This window comes from Triticum aestivum, chromosome 4D (assembly GCF_018294505.1).
Source record: "Triticum aestivum cultivar Chinese Spring chromosome 4D, IWGSC CS RefSeq v2.1, whole genome shotgun sequence".
NCBI classification, from domain to species: Eukaryota; Viridiplantae; Streptophyta; class Magnoliopsida; order Poales; family Poaceae; genus Triticum; species Triticum aestivum.
This window is the reverse complement of record NC_057805.1, coordinates 322,811,531-322,833,363: the sequence shown is the minus strand read 5'-3', so window position 1 is coordinate 322,833,363 and position 21,833 is coordinate 322,811,531. Positions and strand designations below refer to the sequence as shown.

The 21,833-nt window shown below is 44.2% G+C and overlaps 3 protein-coding genes across 6 annotated transcripts; 1 reads left to right on the top strand and 2 right to left on the bottom strand.

Moving 5' to 3' along the window:
• Positions 1-575: 575 nt before the first annotated feature.
• LOC123097674 (ubiquitin-conjugating enzyme E2 32) lies at positions 576-4,075 on the top strand. Its single transcript, XM_044519484.1, has 5 exons — positions 576-865; positions 1,197-1,328; positions 1,437-1,521; positions 3,172-3,335; positions 3,416-4,075. Exons 1-5 carry the CDS (start codon positions 752-754, stop codon positions 3,836-3,838), a joined length of 918 nt encoding a protein of 305 aa, XP_044375419.1. The 5' UTR covers positions 576-751; the 3' UTR covers positions 3,839-4,075.
• A 1,300-nt stretch (positions 4,076-5,375) lies between these two features.
• On the bottom strand, positions 5,376-9,153 carry LOC123097672 (ATP-dependent Clp protease proteolytic subunit 5, chloroplastic). Its single transcript, XM_044519483.1, has 9 exons — positions 8,970-9,153; positions 8,798-8,893; positions 8,435-8,555; positions 8,236-8,328; positions 7,193-7,238; positions 7,038-7,110; positions 6,139-6,173; positions 5,973-6,061; positions 5,376-5,779 (listed from the first exon to the last, which is right to left on the bottom strand). The coding sequence occupies exons 1-9, from the start codon at positions 9,065-9,067 to the stop codon at positions 5,582-5,584; spliced, it is 849 nt and encodes a 282-aa protein (XP_044375418.1). The 5' UTR covers positions 9,068-9,153; the 3' UTR covers positions 5,376-5,581.
• Positions 9,154-12,337: 3,184 nt separating this feature from the next.
• Positions 12,338-21,254, bottom strand: LOC123097671 (protein SEMI-ROLLED LEAF 2). Of its 4 annotated transcripts, none has more exons than XM_044519479.1 (20): positions 20,955-21,254; positions 20,682-20,849; positions 20,315-20,389; positions 20,090-20,205; positions 19,863-19,974; positions 19,597-19,719; positions 19,441-19,488; positions 18,875-19,077; positions 18,095-18,291; positions 17,402-17,682; positions 17,074-17,223; positions 16,467-16,865; positions 15,357-15,506; positions 15,047-15,122; positions 14,837-14,961; positions 13,989-14,180; positions 13,705-13,845; positions 13,408-13,542; positions 12,812-13,012; positions 12,338-12,736 (listed from the first exon to the last, which is right to left on the bottom strand). In XM_044519479.1, exons 2-20 carry the CDS (start codon positions 20,814-20,816, stop codon positions 12,611-12,613), a joined length of 2,985 nt encoding a protein of 994 aa, XP_044375414.1. In that variant the 5' UTR covers positions 20,817-20,849; positions 20,955-21,254; the 3' UTR covers positions 12,338-12,610. The 4 variants fall into 4 exon arrangements, with proteins under 4 accessions (XP_044375414.1, XP_044375417.1, XP_044375416.1 ...); XM_044519482.1 differs by having other exon boundaries at positions 14,837-14,958; XM_044519481.1 differs by having other exon boundaries at positions 16,467-16,862.
• Between the last annotated feature and the right edge of the window lie 579 nt (positions 21,255-21,833).

The window sequence follows — 21,833 nt, the reverse complement described above, 5'->3', positions numbered from 1 at the left end:
AAATGGGCATTTTTAAAATTCATAAGCATTTGTTTTGTTTAGACAAACATTTATTGAACACATGAGTATTTTTTGAATTCCTGAACATTTTTTGAATCGATGATTTTTTTAAAATTAGGGCAAAAAATGAAATTCGCAGAAAAGTTGATTTTTTTTAGTATTTTCTAAAATTTCATGGATATGTTGTACTTTAGATTTTGGCTGAGCGCTCTGCATCGTTCTGGATGTGGACTTTTCCCTTTGGCTTTTTTATATAAAAAGTTTGGGCGGGGAAACCCCTTTGTTTTTTTATTAAAAAAAACCATATGCAGAGAGTTATGTCGACCGGCGCCTGAAGTGGCCGAAAAAGAAAACCGAGTACAAAGATTTCCGCCTTCGACGAGCCTCTCTCTCTCTCAACCTCCAAGGCTCCAACCAGCATTCTCTCTCAAAAAAAAAACCCTCCAACCAGCATATAGGAAGGTTCCTTTAACCCACTCACCCACGCCGCAAGCACCAATAGAGACGCGCCACGTGAGCCCATCCACATCACCTCCAAACTCAACCTCACCGACAAGTGGGCCTAACCTATTCACCAGTCCCACGAGACAGGGACACGTCGACCCACTCCATTAATTCCTCCGCCACACGCGCTTCCCAATTCCTTCCAGTCCCCCCTCTCTCTCTCCTCCCTACAATTCACAATTCGAAGGCGCATCCTTGCCCCGGTAAGCGGCGGCGGCGAGTCTACAGGTTTCCTGGGGCGGAGGCGATGGCGGCCGCAGGCAAGTTCAACCGGAGTAACCCGGCGGTGAAGCGGATCCTGCAGGAGGTGAAGGAGATGCAGTCTAATCCTTCCCCCGATTTCATGGCCTTGCCCCTCGAGGTTTCAATCCCGATCTCTTCTCCTGCCTTTACCTTGAGTTTTATCCGATCTCGTCTTTTTAGGTCTGAATCGATTAGGTGGCGTTGATTTTAAAGGAGTTCTGGGGTGCGGAAATTTAGACGTGTCTGTATTTTCTTCTAGATCTCATTGCATTACATGTAATTATTGTAGTCTGATCATCAACATTACCTATCCTTAGTAGCGGCAGATATTCCTTAGATTCTAGACAGAGTGTGCGTGAAATTGTTACAGGTTATTAGGCTTAACTTATTGCCACAATTTGGTTGACATTGATAGCCTTATATGGTTTACAATGCCTGTGTCCGAGCAGGAGGACATTTTTGAGTGGCAATTTGCTATCCTGGGGCCTCGAGACAGCGAATTTGAGGGAGGAATCTACCACGGGAGGATCCAGTTGCCCTCAGACTACCCGTTCAAGCCGCCATCCTTCATGCTGCTCACGGTCTGAAATTGCTGTGTCCCAATTTCCCTGCCTCAGTTCAGCATATGCTTTTTCTGAGCTGTTGATGAATCTTGCTTTGTCTTTTCCCCTTTTATCTATGTGCTGCAGCCAAGTGGAAGATTCGAGATTCAGAAGAAGATATGTTTGAGCATATCAAATTACCACCCCGAACACTGGCAGCCATCATGGAGTGGTGAGTGTTCATTTGTTTGTAAAATGGCTGCTCAAGTAAGCTCTTAAAGTAAAGTAAAACTCAAACGCGTTGAATAGCGTCGTGTTCGTAGTGGATAATGTAAATGCCTCCATTTCCTCTAGGTTTTCGTAGTTTTAATGCGGCAAGTACTTGCCCTATGACCATGAAAAGAAAACATGGATTCTACTTCCCTATTATCTTAAGGTGAATCTGGGAAGTAGGGTTAGTTTGTTTAACAGCATGTTTTAAATGCTGTTATAATGTTATATCAGAGGCATCTGGCATCTGGCATGTGCTTGTTATTTTAATGTAACAGTTGCCTTTTTCATATTCTTTTTCATTGGTTAGCTAATACAGGGCTATGTGTAGTAGCGAGTATATATAGAAGTTAATTGCTATGATAAACCCTGCCATCCTTTTGAACTTAAAACAAGAACAGGATATATTCCAAATATCGGCCAGTTAATCGCTACTCGGACCCCTCCTTGATATGAGAAGGCCATATTCGCGCCATTAACTGGCTGGGCCAATTAACTGCTAGGCACTTTTTTGGCCCAAAACTGCTGCTGATGCTGGACATTTGTCATTTGTAGATCTAGTAATAGTATGTACTGATGTAGGAGGAGAGGAGTTTACCTCTTTAGATGCTACTGCTGTGCCGTGCTGATACTGGGCATCCCCCTTATGTAGATCTAGTAATAGTATGTACTGATGTGCACATCTATCTAATTTAGAGCACACATTAATGCTTTTGTTTTAAATCTGCATGTTTATAGCACTTTCCCTTGCTACATTAACGTGCGCAATAGCATATTTATCCATTAAGTACATTGCATATTGCTATGTAGCCTAGGATATATAGATATGGGCCTAGTTAACCTATTGATAAATTCAGTTAATAGGGCAATTCGCCGATTTATTCCTACTCAGCACCCGACGCATATGGTGCCAGTTACTGATATCATGAACATTCGGATATTGCATGCTATCATATGTACCTTTATAAGATGGACATCATCTCGTAATATACACTATAAAGTACTCCCTCCGTCCCATAATGTAAGACGGTTTTTGACACTACACTAGAGCCAAAAAACGTCTTACATTATGGGACGGAGGGAGTAGTATATATTACGTACACTGTATGACCATGATGCCAAGGAGATGGTTCTTTGTGTAATTGCCCTGTGGTATGGTATTTAGCACTATACTCAAGCCAAAGGAGGAACATATTCATCCTCATATGTCATGTATACTTATTTATTGTGAAACAAGCAATCTTGGGTCTACTTATTACTGATCCACATCTGACTTGTAAGATTAGATTGCAAGCATGTCTCCCAAAATATCTATGTTCTTTTTGTTCACATTTTGTTGGGGAAGGAATTATGTTTTCATTTATTGTCTAGTCTTGACTCCGGAGCAGGTTAAATGATTACTAATTTTACATATAGGAATTCACCATTATTCCTTCTGGAGGATCTTATCACCATATCTGTGAACTGATAAATTACTATTTTTCTTGATTTATCCACCAATTTTGTTTCCTTGGTTGTTAAAAGTGTGTTATATAATCATGTATGTGTCTTCTTTTCCTTTTTCTTGTTCATATGATGTATACACAGCTGAGCCAAACTATTCGTGTTGCAGTACGCACAGCACTAGTAGCATTGATTGCTTTCATGCCAACAAATCCTGGTGGGGCATTGGGTTCACTGGACTACAAAAAGGAAGATAGACGAGCGCTTGCCATCAAATCACGTGAAACACCACCAAAATTCGGCTCCCCAGAACGCCAAAGTGTAATTGACGAGGTAAAATTCCAGACACACTTCAAAGAACTTAAATACGCCCCGTTCTGTTTCTTTGACACAAAGAACTGTTGCAAACACAGATCCATGAGCAAATGCTCAGTAAAGCTCCACCTGTTCCTCAACTGCTGACAATTGGCTCTGAAGAGGAGACTAACAAGACGGCACCCGACACTTCTGGTGAACATGCTGTCAAGGCAGCAGAAGGTGTCAACACTTCTGGCAGCAGCTCTGGTTCTGCTAATGATACTGACCTTCCAAAGCCTGATTCAGAGTCAGAAGTTGCAGAAAACATTGCCAGAGCTCAGGCAGATGTAATCCCCAGGGACAGCGGTCCGAGAGTTGTTACAGCACCGCAGAACCCCGTTGTCACAATCCAGAAGCCAAAGCATGACAGGTTGTTGACGTTGGCTGCATTTGGGCTGACTCTTGCTATCATGGCCCTCGTGATAAAGAAGTTCTTCAAAATCAATGGTCTGGCTGGTTACATTGAGGGCAAGTTTTAGGTAGGTTTGTGCGTAAGTTGATATAAGAGGAGCGCCTGCATTATGCGTCTGAGCGGCTATGTTATCCTTACCATATCTTATATAAACCACCTAAGAAATGTAAATGGTTATTGTCTAGCTATAGATGAAGTGAGGTGGTGGTACCACCCGTACCCTACTGTATGTAGCACTGATGGAATACATGATATTTCATTATATGTGTGCGTGTGTGGCTTAAGTTGTAACGTTTGTTCTGGATGAAGGGCCTCTTGGTTACTGCAAATAATTGCTCAATTTCTTCAGGAAAATATAAACAACTGAAAATGATAGTGATTCTTCTATTAATATTTTTCTTGCTGTGAAGACTTTCATTCGTAGGATTCAAAACCGCAGGAAAAGGAAAAGCGTGGCCTTTGCTTCCAAACCAGAAGAGATCACGCTGGGCAAGATGACAGTCTGGACTTGGATCCATCGTTTGGAAGATGCCTCGTCAGAGCATCTAGAGATGATCATCATTGGCGGCGGAGAAGCGCGCCGGCCTACCTTAACCCTAAAACTGGCAAAAATGGAGCTCACCAGTGAGCCCTATGGGTGCGGCAGCGACTAGTCGGTGTCGGAGGTGAGGTTGACATACTTGGCGTCACGCGCTTCGGCTTCGCGGCGCCACTCCTCCTCGAACTCGCGCGCCCTGGCAAGGCCCTACTCGACCTCCTCCTCCCGGCGGCGGCACTCAAGGCACTGCCGGAGGAGCGCCTGCCGGCAGTCATACTCCTCCGTCTCGCGGCGGAGGAGCAACGGCGGCGGCGAGAGCCCGCGGTTTGTGTACTTTCAGGCGGCCCTTTTCCTCGCGTCGTCGACTTGGACGCACCGCTGGCGCTCGGGGTCGTCGCCACCACCGGCGCCGCGGGCCGCCAACCACATTTCACACCACATCGAGGGGGATTGAGGTCGCCGGCGGCGAGAAATCAGGAGAAGGATTTGGGACTTGCGGCGGCGCGCGGATGGGGTTCCGACTCGTATCCCAACCACAAACCTATACATATACCGCGTGGGGGTTGGGGGGAGGAGGGGGGCGGTTTGCAGGCCACTGTAAAAACATTTACGGGCCGACTATACAGGCTCTGGTCTAGCCCAAAAAAGGGCCAAACCCGTATAATCGCCAGAATTTTACAGGCCGCCCCGTTTCAAGGGGTTTCCTAGAGATACTCTCGGCGAACTTGCGGCGTCACTTGTGGGAGAAGTAATTGCGCTAGAATTTGATCTGGCAGGGGAAGCTTGATGCTGGCTAAGATAAAGCAAAAGATGTGCAACCCTGTTACAATACAGTGAAGGAACATACTTCACGTTGCCTGATAACACTCTTTGAGCTCAAAACTGGGCGCTTTGCTGTGCACTATCTGCTTTCCAGCAACCAGCGGTGAGTTTATCATAAACAGCAGTGTGCTTCATCAAGAATAGTTATAGTACAGGTGCCCCTGTTGGATCCGCAGAAAACCTGTCTCACCCCATATCAAACAAAATTTTGTGTCCAAACAGAGAGAACCATAAGAAAGTGAAATTAACAAAAAGAACATGACTCACATGCAAATATCTTACCGCAAATGATGAATATTCTAGTAGTGCATCTGTTCTGCACAACCTGTGAAGCTTCATGATGCAAAATTACAGCATCTAGCCAGACTAACGAAAACAACGTGGTACAAACACAGCTCCAGAAGATCACAACAAAAATGCTTGGAGCGGCAGAGATTGTGCACGACATGACTAACTGGAAGCTGGAAGTGGTTGAAGTGCTTTAAGAGGATTCACAATTACTCCGTCGATAAGGCCATACTCCTTCGCCTCTTTCGCGCTCATGAAGAAGTCACGGTCAGTATCTACATTGATCTTATCCAGGGGCTGCCCAGTGTGGTATGCTAGGTATCCGTTCAAGTTGGCCTTGTGGTGCAGCATCTCATTGGCCTGACGGAAACACAATTCATGATTAAGAGGACTGGCAAAGCAACAGTGTGTCTTACTGCCTAGCCAAAAGAGTGACTCATTGGTGTTCAAAACTAAGTCAGCAGAAAAGGAGGCATGGGAAAATAAAGATCTCCATCACTCAGATGCAATCCTGGTCTAAAATTAGCAGACATGTTTCACTTTGGTAAGTCACCTGGATCTCAAGGTCGGTCTCTTGTCCTTGGGCTCCTCCAAGAGGCTGATGGATCATTATTCTTGAGTTAGGTAAGCTGTACCTCTTCCCTGCATTACATACACACATTGAAGCATGAAGGTCAGTCTAGCTGTAGACTAACAGTGTAAGCAGTCACTCATATTACCTTTCGTCCCGCCGCTGAGTAGGAAAGCACCCATACTGCAGATGGAAATAGAAAAAGTAAGTGTAGAATCAATGTCACATAACACACAATAATAGGTCAACGAAAAACATTCCGCGAACGAACAATAATGGAAGGTTCCACACTCGCAGCTGCGGACAATAACTATGTTTTACACAGAAACTGTATCGTGAAAAAAAAATCAGCTCCTCTTTATTAAGGAAGTAACATCTCTCTTGATTCTACCCAAACCACTGTTCTATGACTTCAGCTAGATAAACTTAAAACTAGGAACTGTATTACATACAAGAATGCATATTCCTTACCACCATATTTAATTCTAATTATCCTAGTAAATATTGACCAAGCTTATTTACAACCTAAATACTGCAAAAGGTGAATTTGCAGACTGACAAAACCTCAACAAAGAGAAATGCGCAATGAAGCAGCTCTGGTGTTTTGCCATCCTTACAGATTTTACGATCATACAATTTGAAAATCTAGTCATCTTAATTAAGGATATATGATGTTACAAAATCCACTCATGCGGGAAAAATGCTATCTAGAATTAAAAAAATACCAACATTTTACTTGCAGCAAAAAAGATACTCATCACAAAATCCTAGACTGGGCAGGTTATACTGAATAAAACATGCATCAATGATTTAAGATGCATAACAAAAAATTCAAAAGAAAAGAAAAACTAGGCAAGCTGAATAGCTGGAGACAGGTACTTGTTTAAAAAGGTGAAATCCACAAAAATGGAACAGAATCCCTGGTTTTAATAATCAAACGCCATTATAAAGATTATATGCAATGTGCAAACTATAAAGCATCCTACATCTGAACCAATCATCTATTTTCTAATAGAACATTATCACAAAGATGTCAGTACTCAGTACCTTGCAGCAAGTCCGATACAAACTGTGGAAACATCAGGCCTGATATGCTTCATTGTATCAAATATGGCCATCCCTTAATAGAAATAAAATAAATTGATGTTATTAAGCAAGAATAAGATGAACTGATGATTACAAATACGAATGTGAGTTATTACCAGCTGTCACTGACCCTCCTGGAGAGTTCACATACATAATGATATCCTACACAAAATTGACGAGAACCAATTATATCACCAAGTCTAAGGCCTGCCTAGGCAGCTTAAAACCTAAGCACTAAGATACGGTGGCAATACAAAAGCACCAGTAACAGTTTTAACAGATAAAAATCTAGTAGAAGAGACTTCCAGATGAATTCCAGAAATTTTTCCACAACATTTCTTGAAAAGCAGAATGAAGCCTCTCCTACTGGTAACAGTCTTAACAGATAAACTGCCGCCTACAACATCAAGTGGTTTCCTTAAATAGAGGAAACACATCCAAGAACTAGAGTGCCACACTCCATTTTACATCCAGAAACAACTCGACTTAATTTACATGTTCCACTGATGGTGCAAGAAGGCCCTAGAATGTGTTGAAGCTAAAGAAGTGACGTACTACTACTTCCCTTGATAATGGATATACATATCAGCAATTCTAGAGTAAGCTTCTGACCAGAAAACTACTGATCTAGGAATAAGGAACTGCAACAGAAGGAAGATAGTTTCATTTATCTGAATTTACCTTTCATCACAAGATCACAAGCATATACTCAATTCCAGGCCTACCTAGGCAGCTCAAAACCCAAGCACTATGATGTAGCAGCAATACAGAAGTACCAGTAACAGTCTACACAGATAAGCCCAGCACCTTCATTACATGGGTATTGGCAAACTAGAGTCCAGATAAATAGAACTGTTTCCTAGAATGTCAAGTGATTTTCCTTTAATAGAGGAAGCGCATCCAAGAACCACAGTGGCACTCTACTTAACCTGAAATAACTTCAACTACAGGTTCCACTTACGTTTAGTGCAAGGCACTAGAATGTGTTTTGAAGCTAAAGCAACACACTACGTCCTTTGATAATTGATATACAGATCAGTAATTCCAGAGTAGGCTAAGATGAATAGATCATAACAAAGCTTCTGCCAAGATAACTATTGATCTGGGACAGGAATTAGGAATTGCGCACAAGGAGAGAGATACATTTTTCGCAATTTACCTTGTTAGGATCAACGGCGTCCAGGTATAGCAGCTGCGCAACAATGACGTTGGCCATATCATCCTCCACAGGACCGCCGCATCGGATAATTCTCTGCAGCAGGACGCGTGCACATGTTCACAAACCCGCACATTACACTCGCAAAAAAGCTCTACAGAGCAGATGAAACAATTTTTCACACAGTTTAGCATTCCCGTACGTGCTGAAAGAGCTGGCTGACGACGCTCTGGAACCGCTCCATCACCATGGGGGAGGGCCCGCGCTCCTGCCCCGCGGCCTCCACTGGGAAGTAGGGCGACCTAGGCATCAGCAAGTCATCCCTGGCAGACACACACACAGCCATCAGCACCCTTATAGATCCCTAACTGAACCTCGTCCAGCGTACCAAACAGACGACGCGAAACTACAAGCTTTCTGCCACGAAATCGATTTCATCCTTTTCGTTTTGAAACCGGGCTAGTCCCCATTCCATTACTCGCAGAACGGAAATAGTACTACATAGTCGGAGTTTAACAGGATACAGGAAGCGCGAAAGGGAAGAAGCGAGTGGAATTGACTTCACCTGATCGACCAAATCCCGCGCCTGTGAGCAGCCCCGTGGAGTCCCACTCCGCCGCCGCCGGCAGAGGCGGCCACGGACCGAGCGCACCTCCGACTCCTGCGAGGCGGACATGGTTAGGGTAGAGTGATTGGAAGTGGAAAGAGGGGAGGAACAGTGCGGGAGAGATGGGAACCTGAGGAGCGGGAGGGATCTGGGGGGCGGATTCGGGCTGGGTTTGGGGCCAAGGAGAGGGGCGGTGAGGGAGGAGGAGGAGGCGGTGGAGGTCGCCATGGGTGGGGCGGGGAGAGAGCTCGCGGTGGGGGTTTTGGGCGGAGGGGGCTTTGGCTGCGCTTCTTATCCGGGGAGAGAGTGCTTAGAGCATTTCTAGTAGTACCCCTAAACCCTCAAACCCTCAAAAATAACCGCTTTTTTATGGGTTGAGATGAAAAATTCCTAAAGAATAGAACCCCTTAACCCTTAAACCCTCAAAAAAATTTAGAGGCTCAACCCCTATTCTCCTTCCCAGCCTGTAGAAACAGGGGTTGGACAGCTCAACCCCCCGACCCTGTTCCATCGCCAACGACGCGCGGGAGGGAATTTTCAGCTCCCCCTCCCCGGATCCGGCCGCCGCCGGCCTCCGGCCGCCCTCCCGCCGCGCCGCGCCCCGGTGCTCCATCCCCGGCCGCCCCTCCGCCTCCCCGCCCCGGCCGCCCTCCCGCCGGCCGCCCCTCCCGCCTTCCCTGCGCCGCCGCGGCCCCGGCCGCTCCCGCCTCCCCTCCCGCCCTGACCGGCCGCCCAGGAGCCGGCATCGAGGAGCCACGCCGCCGCCCTGCCCTCCCGCCGGTCGCCCAGGCCGTCCAAGCCGCGCCGCCGCCCTGCCCTCCCGCCGGTCGCCCAGGCCGTCCAAGCCGCGCCGCCTCCTCGGAGGTGAGGTATGTGCTTTTTTTCATTTTGTTTCATTTTTAGCACTAATTAGTGACTGTCCTTTGCAGATGGAGATGAACAATGAGGAGATTGTCATGGACTCGATGTCCGATTCGTCGGATTGGTCGACATCCGACGATTCCGACATTGATGAGTTGTTGCAAGACGACGACGTCGAGATGATGAGCCTCCTCATCGACATGCAATCGTTTGAAAACCGCGTGAAGCTGATGGATCAGAGGAGAGGGTCGAAGATGGGGTGAGTCACCATCTACCGGAATCGCGCTCTCGGACACGAGCATTTGATGGAAGACTACTTCGCGGAGGTACCTACATACCCTCCTCGTCTCTTCCGCAGAAGGTACCGAATGCGGCGTAGTTTGTTTGTGAAGATTGTCACCGATTGTGAGGCCGCCTCCTATTACTTTAAACGTCGTAGATCCGCCGCCGGTATCATGGGGTTTAGTGCATATCAAAAGATATCGGCGGCAATGCGGGTACTCGCTTATGGCATACCCGCGGATTATACCGACGAGTATCTTCACATTGGGCAAGATACAACTACGGAGTTAGTCCGTAGGTTTGCCAAGTTGGTCATCCGGTTGTACGGTGAGCAGTATCTTCGGGCACCAAACGAGGAAGATACAAAGAGATTAATGGAAATGAATGAAAAAAGGGGATGGCCGGGGATGCTTGGTAGTCTTGATTGCATGCATTGGAGGTGGAAAATTGCCCAAAGGCATGGCACGGAATGTATTGCGGTAAAAGCCGTGATGCTACCATTGTGCTTGAGGCCGTAGCATCTCAGGACACATGGATTTGGCATGCATTCTTTGGGTTGCCAGGGACACTCAATGATATCAATATCCTCAATAGATCTCCTTTGTTCAAAAGATTAATTTCTGGGGATGCTCCAGCTTGCAACTACAAAATCATGGACAATGAGTACTCAATGGGATACTATCTCACCGATGGCATCTATCCCGAATGGGCAACTCTTGTGAAGTCCATCAAGGAGAAAAATGGGGTGCCCTTAACAAGAAAAGAGGCTCATTTCACCAAGGCACAAGAGGCAGCCCGCAAGGATATTGAGAGAGCTTTCGGTGTTTTGCAAGCAAGGTTTGCCATAGTTCGTGGTCCAGCTCGGTTTTGGGACAAAAAAACCTTGGTGAACATCATGAAATGTTGTGTGATTCTACACAACATGATCCTAGAGGATGAGAGAGGGTTAAACCTCCCTTGTTTCTATGACAATGTTGGTACCCGTGTGCAACCGGAAAGAAACCCTTCTCGCATACACGCTTTTCTTTAAGCACATCGTGAGATTGAGGATGCAACCACTCATGGTCGGCTCCGGGATGATCTAGTAGAGCACCACTGGCAGTTGGATGGGCGGCGCATTGGCCCATGATGTATCTTTGTTTTACTTTTCTATGTCCTATTTGATTCGAACAATTAGTGTAATTTGCTCAAACATTGTTGTAATAAATTGAATGATTATTGTTTTATTCGGTGTTGTAATAATAACTAGAATGATTATTGTTTTATGTCAAATGTGATGGAATTTGTGATATGTCATATGATGAAATGTGATGAAATGTGTGATATATGAAATGACAGTTTTAAAGGTTGGGGTTGAGGCAAAGACTAGAACCCTCAAATCCAACCCTTAAAGCAGTTTAAGGGTTGGGTTTGAGGGTTCTAGTCTTTGCCCCTGTTTTTCAACCCTTAAAAGTGTCAAAAACTAGCACTTCTCAACCCTTAAAACTGCTATAAGGGTTTGAGGGTTTGAGGGTTCTACTAGTAATGCTCTTAGAAGGCAGTGAAACTGTGGGCGAAGAAAGAAGACCCGACGACGCGGGTCGCAGTAAGAGTGTGGGCTTGTTTAGCTATGGGCCCTGGGCTTACATTGTGCGGGAGATTGATAGTACATTTAGTTTGTAGGATAAAATAAAATAAGAAAAATAAGCCTCTCACCCTTCCCTTGAAATAAAAAAAGGGGAAATGTTTCTCATGGCAATTTATGTTGGTGTGAGGATGAAAATTTTAGTTGGCGAGCATGGCAATTTTCTGGCTGCCATGCTCGCCAGCTAAACTTGCCACCCTCGGCAAACATAATTTGTCACGTAAAACATTCGATTTGCCTTGCCTAAAAATCTGACCTTCGCTAAATATTCCGATCCAAAAAATAAGCCTCTCACCTTAAATCTTAGTCGCGCTCTAACAAAAACAATATTACTTAGTCAGCTGTTAACTAAAGCTAGTCACCTACAGTTCTTTCTACACATGTTGAGTTTATTGTCACAATTGGGAATTTGTCACACTTCGTCAGCCGTATGCTTCTTGTGGTCATTATGTTGGCCACATGTTGTGTGCGCATGATTAGTTGTGGAAAAGTTTATCAATGAAGCATGTCCTGAACTCGCACATACTCTTTAACCATTGCGAAAAATCGTGTTTAAAGCATTGCACTTGTGTAACCCCATTTCAGCATATACACAGAAATGACTGCTGCTCAAATATACAACGTGCAGTAGCTGATACGTGATGCGGCATATCTGTGATTCCCTCCGTCCCACGATTCAACGGGCGTATTTTGCTTTGTTGTTTCTCGTTCTAGACTACACGGACAAGAAATGGAGAGATGCCCAGATCATGGCATTAGTCTCGATCACAAGTCTTCTCGCTACAGACAACAGACACGACACGCTAGGTTACAGACATCTAGTACTGCGGTGCACATGATCACACACACGCTACAGGCGTTTTAGTACATAGATAGATACACGTGGTCATACATACGCTACAACAACTGATACCATGTTACTCGCAGACAGGAGGCAGTGTTCAAAGCTTAGATACTACAGTCTAGCACTTCTTCCGACGGTTAGCTGTGATCCGCAAGGGTAATCACATCTCCTGCGGGGTGCGATAAGCTGCCTTCAGGAAGTTGTCGAATGGGCTAGCCGGTGGAAGCTTCACCATGGAGCACGGCTCCGATGACGTGCGGTTGATCTCGAAGCCACACAAATTTACCTGGACAAATGTTGTTAGTGAAAAGTGAAAACAAGATTCAGAGTAAACCGGTTGGGCTTTGTAGAATCTTCATACCTTAGGAAGGATGAAATGGTCGGCAGCGGGAAGGCTTGGCACAGGATTGTCTGGAGTCGAGTTGTGGCCATTCACGAGCCAGCTTGATAGCTTCTTCCTAGTGCCCGATCCCAGGGCCTCACATTGACTAGTCATTGTGCCGTATGGGAGGGGGGAGGTAGAAACGGATGACCCTGCAACCTGGCCAGCTACATGCAGCGCCTAACCAGAGAAACAGTCTACTACTCAGAACTCAATGCAAAAACGAAGTATATGTTTTGCTGTGGTTATACTAGCTTTACCAGACAAGAAAATGTGAACACTGAAACAGAGGTAGCAAGTGAAAAGGGGCTAGGGCAGTGGCAGATCCAGGAATTCAACATTGGGTGTTCAAAAAAAAAGATCACCCTAACAGAGAAGCCAATTGGTTCACGGCAATACTGTCAGTTCAGGACAGTGACATGTACTCCCTCCGTCCCAAAATAAGTGTCTTGACTTATTTTGGGACGGAGGGAGTATTTCACAACAGGTACCACACAAGAACTATGAGCCAACAACCGAGTAGTAAACCGTGTCACCGTGTGCAACAGCAGCTGAATTTCACAACAGGTACTCACCGATTCAAGCAGCTGACCAACACCCAGGACACGGGGAGCAGAATGAGGAAGCGTAATCTTGGATGTGGAGCTAGCAGTATTTGTAATTGGTGAGTCATGCAATCCACCATCTACCGAAGATGTTCTTGAACACTCCTACAATGCAAAAGGACACATGTGAGAAGATGTAAAAATACATTTTAATGATGGCAACGTACAGTACAAGAAGGAACATTGCAGTATTGCAAACTTTTGCAAGTGCCACCACCTAATGAAATTTGCGCTATTAGTAGGGACCATTTAGTGTAAGTGGCATACCTCATCAAAAGAAAGGGATTCATCCGAAAATGCCTGCGCATGAAAGTTGGCCCAGTCAAGGGCTGAATTTGAACCAAACAAGGGAACTTCTTCAGGAGTAAACATCTCTGTGAGCTCCTTCGCCACTGCATCCTTGTCCATCTGATAACGCAGTTATAAGAACATTAGGAAATAGTACGTTACCTTCACTTTCAACAGCATCAGTATGTGATCTCACTAGTGCCATAAAATGCAGCGTCAACAGCAAATAGATGACAAAATTGAACCATTCTCACAGGACTAACCTCAGTTAAATTTGAAAGTGCACAGGCAATCACATCAAGCACTTGCTGATCATTTATTCCCACTTTCTTTCTGCAATCAGAAAGTACAGACCTAGCAACGTCTTGATCACTTTCAGAACCATAGCTGCCAAGATCCGATTGCAACCTTACATAGAGTTGCAAGTCTTCACCAATTCTTAGATAAGAATCAATCTGCAAAAAAATATGATAACATAGTTTTCAGCAAATGTTCAGGAAATTGAAGGTAATTTTATATTTGCTAAATAGTGTCACTTATTTATGAACGGAGGGAGTAGAACAAACAAAAGTTATTGAAGAGATAATTGGGCAATGGGCACAGAAGGCCACAAGAAAGCTACCATTAAAGTGAGGCACGCCAATGAACATTAGTATGAACACATGCGTTGCTGCACACAAGAAATACTGCAAGTATACATTTTTTTTGGAAAAAAAGCAAAGTAAAGTTTCACCTAAGAAACATAATAGGAGTATCATATTAGCATCTGTACTAGAACTTAGGACTTGCATCAGATAATGTAAAATACTCCCTCCGTCCCAAAATAAGTGTCGCTGATTTAGTAGTTGTACTAAATCAGCGACACTTATTTTGGGACGGAGGGAGTACCTTAGAAGTAATACTTTTATTTAGATATAAAACTGAAGTACAGTTTCACATGCAGAAACATAATAGGAGTATCTTATTAGCATATGTACTAGAACTTACACCAGATAATGTAAAACACCTTAGAGGTAATACTTCTTCTTTTGAGAAAACTGAAGTAAAGTTTCACATGAAAAAACAAAACAGAGGTATCTTAATAGTTTCTGTACTACAACAGAGTACTTACATTGGATGAGGTAAAACACCTTAGCAACTCTGCCAATTCAACAATATGACAGACTTTTCCAGCAAAAGCCAGCATACTCGTTGCTAAGGAAAAAATAGACCGTTGGCAAGAAGGGGGCAGGCCTCCTGGAAAAATTGCATATAAGACGAGTGAACTTCATGATGCGGATGCGGAAACATGTGATCATAAATTTCATTATGCAGATCCTACCACTTGGAGTTAAAGCAATACTTCGGAGGGACAGAGGCAACTGGAAGAACTGAATGTTATTACTGTTGCTTGAATTCTGCAGCACCAAAACCACTATTTCAACATGGGAAATTTTACTTAGCCAAGATAATGAGAACTTCGATAGTATGCAAGGATATATTTCTTGCAGCATAAAGAGATTGACATGACTAAGTATCTCTTTATGAAAGAAAAGTGCTATCCAAAAATGAGGAAAATGAGAATCACTTGATAAACTCTTCATGGGTATACTTGAAAACTTAAAAGATACAGTCTAAAAAGGAACTCGTACCTTAAGGCGGGAAGAAAGAACAGTGAGGCTGTATGAATGACCAATGGCCTCATAATTAAAAGGAGTGTTATCGGTCTGATTGGCCTGTATCCAAAACGCAGACAGCAATTGATTTGTTTGATCTTCAGTTAACAGGACGATTTTGGTTTCCTGGAAGATGGGTCAAAAGTTTTTTCTTCAGTAATCATGATCAATGAGTTGTGTATCCCTCTAAGACTACCCATAGTGGGAGTAACATAGATGACACCTAAGCAAAAAAGATAATGTGGCAGCTAATTAATGAAGAGAGAAATAAATTGAGTAACATAGCTAGTTACTCACACAATGAGTAACATCACACATACCAAGACAAGATGAGTCTACAACCTAATAAATGAAATGTTGCATGACACCACACATATGTTATGCCCCACTATATAGTAACATAGACTAGTAACATAGCATGTTACTAGTCTAAGTTACTCCCCACTATGGGTAGTCTAAGGGCTCATTTGGTTGACGGAGGGAACAAACCAAGGGCAGCTAACCACCTCGGGGGAATTCAGGGCGTATGTACGATCCCCTCCTCTTGTGGGGGAAATATCCCTCAATTCATGTGACCAAATGGCAACAGCTGCCAGCTGGACCGGGGGAGATTTTTTTGAGTAAGAGGAAAGAAACTGGACCGGGGGAGATGAACAAAGGAAGCGGGCGTCACGAACAACGACTGCGCGTGAGAAGAGAACCGTGGGAAATTCCACGAGTGCGGAGGCCTGGAAACTGCACCCGGGAAAATAGAGGGGTTAGGGCCGGCATGCCCCGTGGGCTGGGTCATCCAAATGTTGGGCTTCTCTCTCCCGGGGACAATTTCTGCGTGGGCTTTGCCCCCTGGATAAAGGCCGGGATCCCTGGGGGATCCACAGCAACCAAACGAGGCCCAAGTGATCCAACCAGACCCAAAAATATATACTCCCTCCGTTCCATATTAGTTGACGCCCAAACAGATGTATGTAGCACTGAAATACGTCTAGATACATTTGAGCGTGAACTAATATGGAACAGAGGTAATACATCGCAACAAAACAAGGAACCTTGCAGGGGTGAGGTGGGGATGGGGCAGGACTGGGTTACCTCAGCAGAACTAGCTAGTGTTGCCCATCGATCGACGAAAGAAAAGACCAACTTTGAAAAATAAGCCGGGCTTTTTCGTGCCCAAACATGCTTATTATCCTCTTCATGGGTGTTTCTTTCCTTCCCATCATCATGCATCATATGTCCAGGCTTATCTGAACCTAAGCATTCTTTCTCTCTCCTTAACTTCTCAAGTAGAGCAGTAGCTGAAGAAAACACTGATGGTGATCGAGATTGACACTTTTTTGTTGCAAATAGGTACTCTGAATCACCCCTCTGATGGCTTGGGCCTCGGACAATTACAGCAGAAAATATGTGGTGCGCCCCCACACGAGTGTCTGCATCTGGATGTACCATGGATCTCAATATCTGCTGGAGGAGTGCTTCCGGAAACACCTGCTAGGAAGAGTTAGATTAAAAACTCAGCAAAGAATGGCAGAAGTAGCCAACTGATCACGGAGTAGAATTCTGCAAACGATGAACAGCATGCAGTGCAATAAATTATTTGATGTGAAGAAGAGAATACGCAGTTTCTGAACTTCATCACACCACTCTTTATTAATTTAGAAATTATTTGATGAGTGCATAGTATAAATTCAGAACTGACCATAGGAGCGTCCGAAGATACTGATGTCAAAGAGATTATGTGGCAAAGTATCAGCGAACTTCCAATAGTTGCTCTAGCAACAGCAGGAATAGAAGGCAAATTCTCCAATGTAATTGCCATCATGTCATAAAGTGGGCGCACATCTTTAACCTATAAGAAGTTCCAAAAAATTAACAAAAGTGAAGGGAATGTATGTATAAAACTATATACTAGTGTGACTCTTCAGCGTCAAAGCTCTCGCAGTTGCAGATTTCTAAGAAAGATGCACTAAAAACATCCATGGCAGTTAACAAATGTTAGCGTGTAACTGGAATAGTGTGGGACATACTCCTCTTACGACTTCAACAAGACAGCCCTCCAGGAAATTTTGAAGAGACTCATTCAAGCTCAGCTCTGCAACACTGGCTGACTCCATGGCCTCTAGTGTTTTCCTCAAGTGCCTGCACAAGTCACCTGCTACTGCAAGTTCAGGAGAAACTCCTCGTGATCGCAGCTGCCGTGCCAAAGATGTTGCTGTCTGAATAATATCAGATTTAGTCTGAGGACAATGCAAAATATTCTTGTGGTCCAGATGACGGATGACAGTAGTCAAAATCAATCGTTCGTTGCCTATGAGAAACAAATGTATTAGCACTTTAGCAGACAAGGAAACACCTTAAATATGTTGCAAACAGGAAAGGAAAGTGCACTGTGGACTGCAAATGTATTCCATCAGAAAATGGGTCACGATCTACCGAGAAACGAGCAATCACAACAATATAAGAAGACTTATAATACATTCAACAATTGAAAACGCCAAACATAGTGTTTGCTCAAAGATAACTAAATAGATTGGAAGAATGGAACAGCAAGAAAATTGACGACACTTTATCTATTACTAGAAAGAAAAGGATCTTCATAGCATGCCATGTAATTAGAAGAATAAATAGAAAGCTCATGTATAGCATAACATGACCTACGTATTTTTACTATTTTGATTGATAGTTCAAAATTCAAAATCTTCTTGGGAACAAAAATTTACCTGAACTCTTCTCTGGGTAAGACATATCAGACAAGACAAGCAAAGCTAATCCATGCCGAGGAGCCCATTGTTTCTTCATATCAAAGTAAGAAAACATTGGATCAAGGATGCGTCGCATAGTTGTACTCTCTTTGGCCAGTTCCACAAGCTTCTGAACACAAATATGGGACCATACTTCTGGAGATTCACGCTCCTCCCTGCATAGTCATTCAAATGAATCATAATATGTTGGGTTCATCTGAGCTCGAATATTAAAAAGAAGCAGCATCAAACATGTCACAGAATATAGGTTGGACGGTCATTCTCAAGGCCATTACTTCTGGTGCCAAGTTACCATTCATCCCTTGATTGATGGATTAAACAGCGAAAAAACATACTTGACTTATTTATATTATAATCTGCTATGCTTCAAAAGGAAATTTTCTTCTCAATGTTTCGTGCTCTTTTTCTGCATCTCCAGTGCAATGTGCATGTACTTGATAGCAAGGTCACACTAGCCATACAAATAAGTTGTCAATAGAAGTTGAAAGACACCTACACTTTTTAAGTGTGGTATCTGAACCTCGGTTATAGGCTTCTAGCATGTATGTACCCTTCAAAGTATGAAAAGGAATGACATGCACTATTGCTAGACACCATACAGAACTAAAATGAACTGAAAAGTTGCAATGCAGTAAAAGTGTGTATGATGTGCACCAGCATGCTTTTTTTTTCTGCACAAAATTTAGGGAAAAGAAAAAGTGCTATAGCGGGTATATATGAATGAGAATGACACTTCACCTGGTCAGTGCTGAAGAGTCCCTTGCTGATCGCAGTCTAGTAGTTGTTGCACCACAGAAATTTACATCATTACCTCCACCTAAACCAGCTCTTCCCTCACGCCTGACTATTTCATCAACCCAGTTATGCTGTGATGCATGTCTGTCATCATCACCACCAGCAGTTCCATCCATCCTATAATTTTCCAAGACCGACTGCACCATCTGTCACGTCAAAGAGAGTTAGATTGTCAACATCCATCATTGCATTAAACTTGAGAAATATAAAAGTTCTTATGTGCCATGATATAACCATTTTACTAGAAGTCAAAACAGAAATCATTAAAAAACTGGATAAGTCAACAACATTTGCAGTCTGCAGAAGACAAGATAAATAATGGTGTTCTTTATGACCACACAAGCATTCTATTGGTAATAACCTGGTGCAAACGAGCAACTAAGCAAGCAACCAGGTTGAGCAATTTGGAACTCAACTGTCCAAGAAACAAGCTTAATCTCCTTTGATTCTCCACAGCCACAAGTAATGACCAATGGAGCAATGCAACTAAAAGAACTGATTGTAGTTACCTCATCAAAATCAGCAAATATGTATGAATGCTCCTTCATAAACCAGATCTGCACGAGTATTACAATAGTTAACTGAACTGGACATTCAAACAAATTACCTTGAAATGTGAAGAAGATAACAGAAATGAAGAAAGAGAGCTGCAAAGCCACATTTACCATTGCTGAGAGACACTGTAGGCTTGCTGCACGCAGAAGACTATGCTCCACTCCCTGTTGCCGTGAAAGTGTGCACACTTTGTGGACCAAGCTCTCAATATTTCGTGCATATGTGTTGTCTACCTGTGAATGTGACAACATAGTGAATGTCATACATAACTAAAAAAAATAAAGTGACTCGAGTAGTAGCCTTTCATGATTAGGAGGAACAGATTGAAATGCAATGTTTATAACTCTAAGCATGTCTGATCCATCATAATGCCCACCTGGCTGTAAATAAACCTCGCTAAAGTTTGACATCCAAGGATATGAATGTTCTCCTGCTTGCTTTCCAGAAGGTCGGTAAGGACGTTCACCAGGCTGATGGCAAAATATGCCCTATACCATCACATGCACACAGTAACATAACTTTTTAGCCACGAAGCTTCATCAGAAACCATTAACATTTTCAAATAGAAAACGTGAGTGGCAGCCAAGAATCTCAGAAACTCACATCTGCTCCTTACAAATGAAGAGTAGCTTGCTGTATGCTTCAGTGATTATCTTGACATAGTTCAAATGAGCAGCGCGCAGCTCCTTGCGACTCCTCTGTTCCAGAAACTTGGCAATCTGACAAGCATGCAGTGAAGAGAAACCTACTGAATATTGATTAACCAAAGACTCCTAACGAATATTCTAGCAATGAAACGTGAGAAAGCATGATGCAAAGGTCACATGCCTTTGGAATGCGCAGGGGATTCTTGGCAGCATACTCGCATAACTTCATGATTTTCCTCTCATTTGGGGGACCCTCCTGCAAAGGTAAACTCTACTCTATGAGCAACTATACGCCCTAATACTGAAGTATCAAGTATGTGTGAGCATTAGTGTGTCCTTTGCAAGCAACAGCGGAAGCTGCATTCTGCAAAAAACAATTACACAGTGGCAGAAGATAACCATGTGACATGGCCACGTTCTGTGGAGCATGTTTAAGGAACATGTGGATTACTCCACTTATAGATCGAAGACAGCACAGCACAGCATATCCAACGACCGCAGCAGCAACCAACCAGGCCGGCCAACAATAGCGACAAGCGGGCACTTACAGGCGTCTTGGGGAATATCTCAGCGAGCAGCTTCTTGTACCGCTTGACGGGGCGGCGCGAGCTCGGGCGCAGCGCCGGGCAGCAGACGCACATGCTCTCGCACGACGGGAACAGCTTCGCCCCCATGAAGCCCATCTTCGGCGGCCCGCGGAGGCTGGAGGCTGGACGCTGGAGCAACCGGCTGGGTCAGTGGCGGATCTAGACGGCGTGCCGCGTGCGCATTGTGGAGGTCAGTGGGATTTCTTAACTATTAATCGCTGGACGGAAACATACCTCCAAGTTACCTCCAAACCCAACCAACGGGCGGAGGTTGCGGACGGGGTGGAGGCACGCGATGCCGCGACGAGGGAGAAGAGTAATGGCGACGCGCGCGAGAGGGGCGGAGGGGTTGTGGGGCACGCCACGGCTAGCTAGGTCAGGAGAGTCCAGGCATGGCGGAGACGAGCGAAGGGGAAATTTTGGTGTGTTGGGGGGGAGTGGGGAGTGGGGAAAGAGGAGGAAAGGCAGAAGAGGGGCTTCACGTGACCGCGGCCTCGGTGGCAGGGCCAATTGGAGCAGCCTTTTCTCCTGTGCTCGGCGAGGATTGACGACGGCTTTCCACGCCCACCCGCCAGCCTGCCCAACACAGAGGGTGTTTGATACGTTTTAGACTTTGTGTGACTAAAAGTAGTGGGACTAAAACTTCCTAGCCTCACCCATGCTTGGTTTCAAATACTAAAGAGATTAAAATCAAGTTAATAAGCATTTATTATCCTCCAAACTCTTCAATCCAGAACTTGCATGTGTTAAAGGAGAGAAGTTAAATGAGGAGAGAGGACTAATCCACATTTTAGTAGGGGTACTCCTCACTAAAAAAAATTTAGTCTCAAGACTAGTTTTAGCCCCTCTTTAGTGAGGGGTGCTTGGAACTTTAACCTCTTAAAGAGACTATTTTTAGTCAGACTAAAATAAGTCCCTTGGATCCAAACACCCTCACAGTGACGCACATGACAAGGCGTTGGGTTTGGATTTTGATTGTATCCGAGGCTTCTTCAGGAAGATAGGATTCTTAACAATGGAGGGTTATCTCCATTTAATATGCTTTGTTTTTTTAACCACATATGGCTAGTGGTGACTTTATCAGAATCTCTCTTCTTAATTAACCACCGTAAA